Below are 9,257 nucleotides of genomic sequence, written 5' to 3' on the forward strand. Positions count from 1 at the left end.
ATCCCAAGCCTATCCCCTTCCTTGCACTTTGCCTTATTCTCTCCCCACTAGATTTAAATTAAAACAAATTCTGCTTTAACTGATCGCATCACTTACCACAGTGAACCCTGATCTAAAAATAACCTACCTCACTAACACAACTATCCTTCCCGGGACAGCCATGGAGATGTAGAGGAATTCTCGGTCTCTATTAACAACCGGACGTCGAACTAATCATCCTTCTCTCCCCCAAAAGACCGTGAGGACGTGGCAGGCGCTGTAAATTGATCTATAGATTGAATAAATGTGCTTGTACATTGAAGATGGAAAGCTTATCCCATGCACCATCTATGTAGTTCTCTGTGCAAGTGGATTAGATCTGAGCATTCACGGAGGAGCAACTGCAAAGTGCACAGTCAGATAACGTTAACTCGACGGCAAACACATTCATTGATACGTTTGTTATTGTGGATGATAGTAGAGCATAGCAAAAATAGTACGAAATAGAAAGCCATGGACATCACAAAAGAGGAAATCGATAACGCGAATTGGCTTTCACCCTTCTGCTTCTAAGCCCCTTACAGTCATCGTCATAGCATCGCACCGCTTTTGGTTCTAGGGCACTTGCTGGTTGCAATTTTTAGATCAGGATTCACTGTGATGCGATCAGTTTTAAGCAACAGAAATTTCCTTCCCAACTCTCTTGTGGAATCTTTTAGTGGCTTTTAAAAGGGCCGGTGTTGCTAGATTTCGACTGAGAAATTAGGAGCGTTCACCACAAATACGAAGAGCCAGCTGAATGCCCTTTGGCATTATTGTGACACGCTTGGCGTGGATGGCGAACAGACCGACCAGATAGGTCTCGCTGGATTCCTGTAGGGCCATTAACGACCGAGCTCTGGAAGCGCAGATCGGTCTTGAAGTCCTGGGCGATTTCACGGACCAGACGCTGGAAAGGCAACTTGCAATCAGCAGCTCGGTCGATTTCTGGTAACGACGGATCTCACGCAGAGCGACAGGTCCTGGCCGGTAGCGATGAGACTTCTTGACTCCTCCGGTGGCTGGAGCGCTCTTGCGAGTGGCCTTGATGGCCATCTGTTTAAGAGGAGCCTTTCCTCCGGTGGACTTACGAGCGATCTGCTTGGTGCGGCCATTATACGATGTGGATACGTTGAATGCAATATGTTGAATAACATTTTTTCTCTGACTTCCATTATCTTTTATAACATGCTTTTGCTATGTTCAACCAATCATAAACGAAGAAAGAACAAGAACACAACAACAAGAAGAATTTAAACCTCGAGTAGGTGTAAAAAGCCGAAAATTGGAATTTCTTGTCAAATTCGTTTCAACCTTTTTTTTTCCCTTTGGTTTGTTTTTTCCGTCGATCTTGTTTTCCGTGCACCAATGCTACCGACGTGCCAGGAAGGCAGCTCCCACACCTGGACCCTACCTATCGACCCATCAACTTATGAACCGGGGACCAACGGCTTTACTTCCCATCCGAAGGAAGGCGTGATCAGAGATGTTATGCCTCAGAACATCCCGGCGGCGCTGACTGGTATTGAAACCAGGCCTGCTGGGGTGAGAGGTAATCACGCTTACCACTACACCACCGGCGCCGTTGAAATTCGTTTCAACCTTACCCGAAGAAACATCAACAGCATAAACAATGACTGGACGTGGCAAGTGAGGCAAAAGACTCGGCAAAGGAGGAGCCAGTTGTGTTGCATGATAACTTACAGGGTATTACCAAGTCCGCCGTCTGTCGTCTGGCTCGTCGTGGTGATGTCAAGCGTATCTCCGGTCTGATCTAAAACCCGAGTGTGCTCAAGGTAAGGTGTTGTTGGAAAACGTCATGCGTGGCGCTGTTACCTGAAGCGACAGGGACGCACTTGAGGTTAAGCTTCGTTCATTTTCCCTATCCGAAGGGCCCCCAAATAATTTCAAAAGAGATTGTTTAGGAATTCTACTAATCTTGGCATGAATGAAATTCCTGGAACCAGCAAAACGGTAGCAACCAAGCTTATAATCCTGAAGCAATTGGGCTCTCTGAGTGCCCCTTTCCAACCACCGGGCTAACCCATGTCCAGCGTAGCCGTACAAATAAGTATTTATGGTGATCTTATATGGTTGACACAGAACTGCCTTATTGCATTGAGAAGATAGAAATTCAAATAGGTGGCAGCATGGCTTTGCTGTTGGCTCGCACTCCAGTACTGTGCAGATTGGCAACGATGATAAACGCCCTGAGTTAAGAGCATAGAACTCGAAAAGTGACAAAACTGGGCAATGGTTTAACGTGTAAGAGTTATACTTTTTACTGCCATGGTGGACGTTGCGAACGAAAATTCTTCATGAACTCGCCGAACTTCAAGTTTCCCTTCGTCCATGAGATCCATTACCCGGGTACACGACGTTAGGCATACGGTCGTTAGGCATATGGACGTTAGGCATACGGTCGTTAGGCATACGGACGTTAGGCATAATGGACGTTAGGCATAATCTACCCGATGAATTCCAGAAGGATGAGAATGGGGACCGTCTATTGATTGCTGACTTCGGTGACAATAATGAAAGAGCCTTAATTTTTGGAACTCATGAAAACTTGCGACGTCTTGGGCAGGCAAAGGGTTACAGATGGTACGTTTGCCACAGTTCCTTGTTTGTTTCGGCAACTCGTCATTGTTCATGGAAGTATCGCTCACATCACATCATCAGCAGACGGTTCCGCTAGTTTTCATTCTGATGACAACAAAAACAGAACCGTTGTATCGAAAAGTATAGCAGCAGCTGGTATGTTTTTTTTGTTATTGAATGAAAAACCACAGAATTCACCATTCTTCATTTCATGAGCTGTTCTTTTGCATCATATTTTATTCAACCTTAGCTGTTTTTTGTTATTGAATGAAAAATCACAGAATTCACCTTTCTTCATTTCATGAGCTGTTCTTTGAGGAAAACCTTTTCTTCTTTGACAATTGTAATAGGGTAAATGTCGGCTTCGGCACCCATTGACTGTTTTCGGCAACCAAAATTTAAACGTTAATTTCACTATGTTTTACCATCAACACACTTCCCTGAATGTATCCAAATGATTATTTAGTCTTTCAGCTTCAATCTGATTATATTTGTAGGACCGAGCAATCCTGTTATGCCAGATTTTTCTTCAAATGAAGCATACGTACTACAAAATGGGGCTGATTTCGAGTTGCCGATAATAGAACAGCTGGTTAACACGCAGTTCTAATGGGAAGGTTGCCGAAGAAAAAGAGGCTGCCGACAATAGTCACACTCACCTGAGAAGTTTAGAGCGTTGTAAAAACGCTTTCAAACAGTTTTGAAGAATTCTGTCGATTGGAATGGATAGAGAAGCAAGCAGCAGATGAATTGAAACAAACAGACACGTCATATATGTGCGTGACGCTGTGAAAATGCTAATAGAAGTGCGGACGCTGCTTAGATTGACGAGAATACGTAAATTCCCCTATGTGTGTAAGAATATTTTACATCAAATGTGTGATTTTTTTTTATTTCTAGATGCGATTGATTTCAAGTTATAGTTCAAAACTATGCTGAGTTTTCATTGCCAGATTACTTAACCGCTATCGCTACTAATCTTGGATCTAAGTAAATATGTAGCTACGTCACTTATGATATGATAAATAATGGATTCCATACTGTGCTTATTAAAGAAACTATGCTTGTTTAACTTGTATCATTTTTTATTCAACGCTTAGCAACGCAGCATTGTTCACCATGCTCGAAACAGGTTTCTAGAGTTGCACAGCAGCAAGGTATTATATGCCTAACGTCCATTATGCCTAACGTATATTATGCCTAACGTCCATTATGCCTAATGATTTTATGCCTAACGTCCATTATGCCTAGCGTCCGTATGCCTAACGTCCTTATGTCTAACGTATTTATGCCTAATGGGGTACACTCCTATTACCCAGCACAATCCAAGCAATATTTCGTCAGATTCCGCGCACAAAAGTATTGCTTCTGCTTGTACCACAAATCTGTACGATAGTAAATAGAACAGAAAATCAAAATATAAAAATTAGGTAAGGAAAATAATTAAAATATGGTTCAGATTAATACCTGGCCCAATAAAGATAAACATTACCATTTATTATATAAGACCACGTAGTCCTACCATTGCGTACAACCCCATAAGACTGTCCCTTGTAGTTTTTTTAAACGAATCCTAACCCATTCTTTAAGAAAAATCTAAAATAAAATGTTTCTAACAAATGTTCAAGTTAATGATGATGATTGAAAAACTTTCATCGAATAAAATGGTAGATCTCTACCAAGGTTAAATTTTCAAACATAATTTTGTAAATTGATAAAGATAAATAGATGAGATGAGATTAGGAATTGGGAATATTTTTTCGATAAAATAAGAAATCTGTAAGTATTGAACGTTCACCAGATTGTATAATATTAAAATAATTTTCATGAAAAAAACGCACAACATCTTTATAATTATACGTATATTGAAACTTTAAATAAATTATCGATAGGGTTAACTACCCTATTTCCGACCTATTAAGCACAATCCGCACTAACTCTTTTTTAATCTAATCGATTTTTCGAACCAACCTTACATAGAATTGGTCACCCTAATGACAAATTAAAAACAAAACAGGTCGTTTATTTTACGATAAGGGACAAAACTACACATTTTTACGAAATTCTGAGAACCACTTTATCGTTTTGCTAAGGAATTGCTGTATTATTGGCCACCTGTATCTCCATAGTGCGGCGAGGGCAACCCAAACAGGTGCATGCCTTTTTCTTGCCACACCGTGTAAGATATGATGTACTGCCACTCCGTAGAAGGATAGTAGAGACTTCTCCTTCTCGCTCAGATGGAAAGAACTTTTACAGCACAATGCGTCCATCATCCGGATTGAGGAGGTTCGTTTCCGCTTCCGTTTAGGTATCATTTTTTTCCCGTTTTTAAACCAAGGAAGAAAGTTAATGGATTCAATTTCCTCGCACGGGAAGAGTGCGGGTAATGATACGAAACATTCCCGGATGTCATCGATTATGAATGTTATTGCTGTGGGACCAATTGAGCGCACGCAGTTAATCAACAACGGTAGAATATGTTATATAATTAGATCCACAGCCTTAGAGGGGTGGCCAATTGTTCTCGAGTTTCCAATCAGTAATTGTCCTGCGGATACCGACTGATTGGAGAATTGCTACCTCCAAGGCAACCAATCGAACAATCAGCTAAATTGAAGTTCTTTGAGCTTCAAAGATTGCTCGTATTAGCTGAGGCATTTTGTGGTTTTCTGACGTTGATGCATGTTTTCCTATAGCAAAAATTATAACGCTTGAAAGGTCTTTGTTTCGATGAAGTTTGTACTCATAATTCCTCATAATAGGATTACCAGCTTTCTATTTAAATGAACAGTGCTTTCTGTTGGTCAAGATAAATCTTATGTCGTTCCTTTTGTCTAAATTGTACTGAAGAGCATCGTTTTTGAAATATTCCAAAGAGATTACTTCTATCCTTCTAGTCAGGGGTGCATTTATGACAAGATTCAATTCCGATGCGTTATGAAAACAGTTGTTCCTTTTAGAAACAGAGAAATCTCCCCTCAATCCCTTTGAATGACAGGTTTCAATTCTATCGAAATGGCACCGGGCTGAGGCAAAATGCAATAACTTCATCACATCATCATCATCATCATCATCATCATCGTTGAAACAATCCACTACTGCTCTACTATGCACATTGAATGGATGATGTTAAGTCTGATGTGAACAAGAAAACTCGGCCAACTACCGGCAACGTCTTGCATCATGCACACATGCACTCGGGGTGTTCGCAAACCCTCTCTCTCTCGCTCTTTGTCAGTGTGGTGATTTGCTTTATAAAGCAAATCCAGCTCAATTTATTCAATGTACTTTTCGATGCTTCAATTTAGATATTTGCCGCTCCTACCGCTCCGACCGAGGGATTGAAAATCGTCTTGAATGGGTGCTGAACTGTGCAGATTTAATAAAACATTTCTCCAATGGCCTTTGCTGATGGTCGGGCAACGTGGCAGGGAAGGAAGCTGAAAGGTTTGTTGCTGTTTTGGGCTCGGTGCGCATTTTCGAATCAGGTGGCGGTGATCTGCTGGGGCGGTGATTTAAAAAAAAACCTCAGTATTACATTTATTTATACATGTATACATTTCATATCAAAAACTTTTTAAAACTACTCATCATGCTAAATACAGACATAAATTTGCACAATCTACATTTTGGGGAGGGAGTTCTTTTGATGTTATTATTCTTAATAGTAACTATATTGACCGTTTACTCGTGATTCTATTGATGTAAGAAAGTTATATCCTCTTGTTGGAAAAGTGATTTGAGATGTATGCTCATATTTGGGGAACTATATTTCGAGCGGGAAGAGATCACATTATTTTGAAATGTTTTTTTTTCATGCGAGTTATTAACGAAAGATAAAGTCGATCAAGAGAATCCATCAAAGCAGCTAGAACCTATTGAATGGTTTGTCTAGAAATATGCTATGAAAAATGTTCTGCACTCATCAGGTATGAAATAAATTAACAGTTTGAAGCAATTTGGACCATCAGATACAAACAGTTTAGATTTCTTTGGGCCGCCTAAGGACCTCCATCCCCCGCGTCACAGGGTCACTTATTCCTTATGCTACCCTGAGACTTTGGTCCAAATTTGAGTCAAATTTGCCAACATTTACCCATATCTAAAACGGATTGAAGTTTGTATGGAAAAAAAATATCAAAATGAATGAAGAAACACCATGGCGTTAGAGTTTCGCCACTACTTTGAAATCGTGCAAATAGCATCAAAGCAGAGTTTACCAGACTGTAAATTTTATGTCCAACAACTTTGTGCAAGACGATCCAAGCTTATCCAAAAAAGTTATTATAATTTTATTGAAGTGTTGTCAGCAGTGATGCAAAATATCATGACACTCACGTGACACTCGTCTACGCATCAACCGACTATCGCTGATAGAACGTTTTGTCACGCAGTGACAGGTAGAGCCATGGCAAACAACAATCACCAGTAATGGTCGCTGCTCACAAGCAAAACGTTACACTCGCTGCTGATGATGAAAAGCACAATGAAAACAGTGAAGACTTCTGCAGTACGATGATGAGAAAAAGCGAAAAGACAGAAGAAAATGAAAACAATGCCTACGCATTCCAAGTTCGTCTCGGCAGGCACACTGTGTGAGTTACAAACAAAGCAGGCAACATTAAACGGAAGCTGTTGGGCTCACTCACCAACACACTCACATAAGCAAGCAAAGCAGCAATTGCTTCAAAACGAGCACAGATGAGTGTCGTGATTGTCGGGAATGACCAGATCGGTGATGGATCACAACCGACGACGACATTCACCAGTTGCTTTTTACTTCTTTCGTCTACTTCATGGATGGTCATGGAGAGAGCTTCGACAAGCACATGGATAGGAACGTACAAAGCGTTACTACAATCAGCTGTTTTACGATAGTGATTGTGATAGTTCGCAACTCTGGTTTTCAGTCAGTCAGACTGGCAAATAGCGTAAAATAGTATTGCAAAAATCCATTATGAATTTTAAATATCGAGCATACAGTTCCACTAATTTCAGCAAAAGTACTGAAAATGTATAGACATCATGAGAAATTCAGGTAACTCCAGGAAAAAAAAACCGGAAAATTGCGGGCTCTTTAGATTAATTTAGAATACTTCACTGATGTTCCACGAACTTTACGGAGTATCCGAAGCGTTCAGAGAACTTTCAAAAATTTTAGGAAAGGTCCGAAAACGACAAGAAAGTCCAGAACGTTTTGGAGGATTAAAGATCCTGAAAGGTAGAACTTCAGTTCAGTCTTAAAGATGATGATCAGAGAACTTTACAACAGTTCCACACAGTTTACTTCAAGAACATTCAAGGAACTTAACAAGACCTTTTTAAAAAAAACTTCAGAAAACTGCAGAAAACCTCAGGTAAGCTCAAAGTTTTTTATGTAAGTTCAGCGAGCTTCGGGAAAGTTTTGAGAATTTCATGACAGTTCCATTAACATCCGGAAAATTGTGGAGTTAAGTTCCTAAAGTCCAGAAAACGTTAAAGAAGTTAAGAACCTCATGAACGTCAAAAAATTGCGGGAACTTTAATGAGGTTCCAAAAACTTTTGGAAAAATATGTACATTTTATGGTAGCTCCATTAACCTCAGGAAAGTTTTGAGAACCTTCAGGAAGATCTGAGAATTACATGGACATTTGAAAGAAGTTCCAAAAGCATCAAGAACGTCCAGAACGCTTAAAACAACGATAGTTTTAAGGCAGTTTCATACATTTCAGGAATGTTTCGAGAATTTCAGTGAAGACCAACGAGCTTCAAAGCAGATCCATTAAATTCAGGAAAATTGCAGGAACTTCAGGAGCTTCTGTTGCTAAGACTTGATTTGAGTTTTTAAGATCCAAAAGGGTAGTTATGTAACGTTGGGCAGTTTCATGATTATCAGGGAAATCATGGGACCTTCAGGGAAGTTCGTTGAACCTCAGGTGAATTTTAGGGTAGTCCCATTTAATTCACGAAAATAGTGAGAACCTTCGAGAACTTCCAAAAATAAATGACAGTCTAGTGAACATCAGGAAGTTAAGAGAATGAGAAAATAATGGTCTTGCAGAAAACGTCACGAAGTTAAGAGGTGTTTAGTGCAGTTTTATTAATTTCAGGACAATTCTAGGAACATTATCATAAGAGTAACCGGAACTCCAGGAAATATAAAAGACCTTCAGGGCTGTCAACAAAAATTGTAGGAACTTTGAAGATGTTCTGAGGATTAAAAGAGAACGAACTAAGAGAACTACTTGGGGGGTTTAGGGTCATTTGTCGTTTACTGTGCAAAAAATAATAATGAGTCCAAAGAACTGATCATATTAAAAAGGGTGGCCAAAAAATAGCACTTACATAACTAAAAACTTATCTTTAACAGAAATATAAATCCATCGAAAATATGAAATTTCAGTTTAATACAATATACAATTTATTAAAAAGACCATATTTATCATTTAAAAAAAAATCAGAATTCGTGATTGTAAAAAATCCACTGGGTTGCCATATAGGAGCCTAGTAGTGTTCAAAAATTTGAAACAGCATTCAGCCAAACGACAAATTCGGCTAAATGGCATTCTGTTAAATGGCGTTCAGCCAAACGGCATTCGGCCAAATAACAGGACACCGTTTCGGGCAGTTCAGGAGAATTTCGAGAACTTCACGT

General features: G+C 39.7%; 1 protein-coding gene across 1 annotated transcript; it reads right to left on the reverse strand.

The window, feature by feature from the left end:
- Window positions 1-741: 741 nt before the first annotated feature.
- Window positions 742-1,074, reverse strand: LOC135701889 (histone H3, embryonic-like). Its single transcript, XM_065222834.1, has one exon. The coding sequence runs from the start codon at window positions 1,072-1,074 to the stop codon at window positions 742-744; it is 333 nt and encodes a 110-aa protein (XP_065078906.1).
- Window positions 1,075-9,257: the final 8,183 nt, after the last annotated feature.

Source organism: Ochlerotatus camptorhynchus, unplaced genomic scaffold (assembly GCF_037179485.1).
Source record: "Ochlerotatus camptorhynchus isolate MF236.1 unplaced genomic scaffold, CSIRO-AGI_Acam_v1.1 ptg000178l, whole genome shotgun sequence".
NCBI lineage: Eukaryota > Metazoa > Arthropoda > Insecta > Diptera > Culicidae > Ochlerotatus > Ochlerotatus camptorhynchus.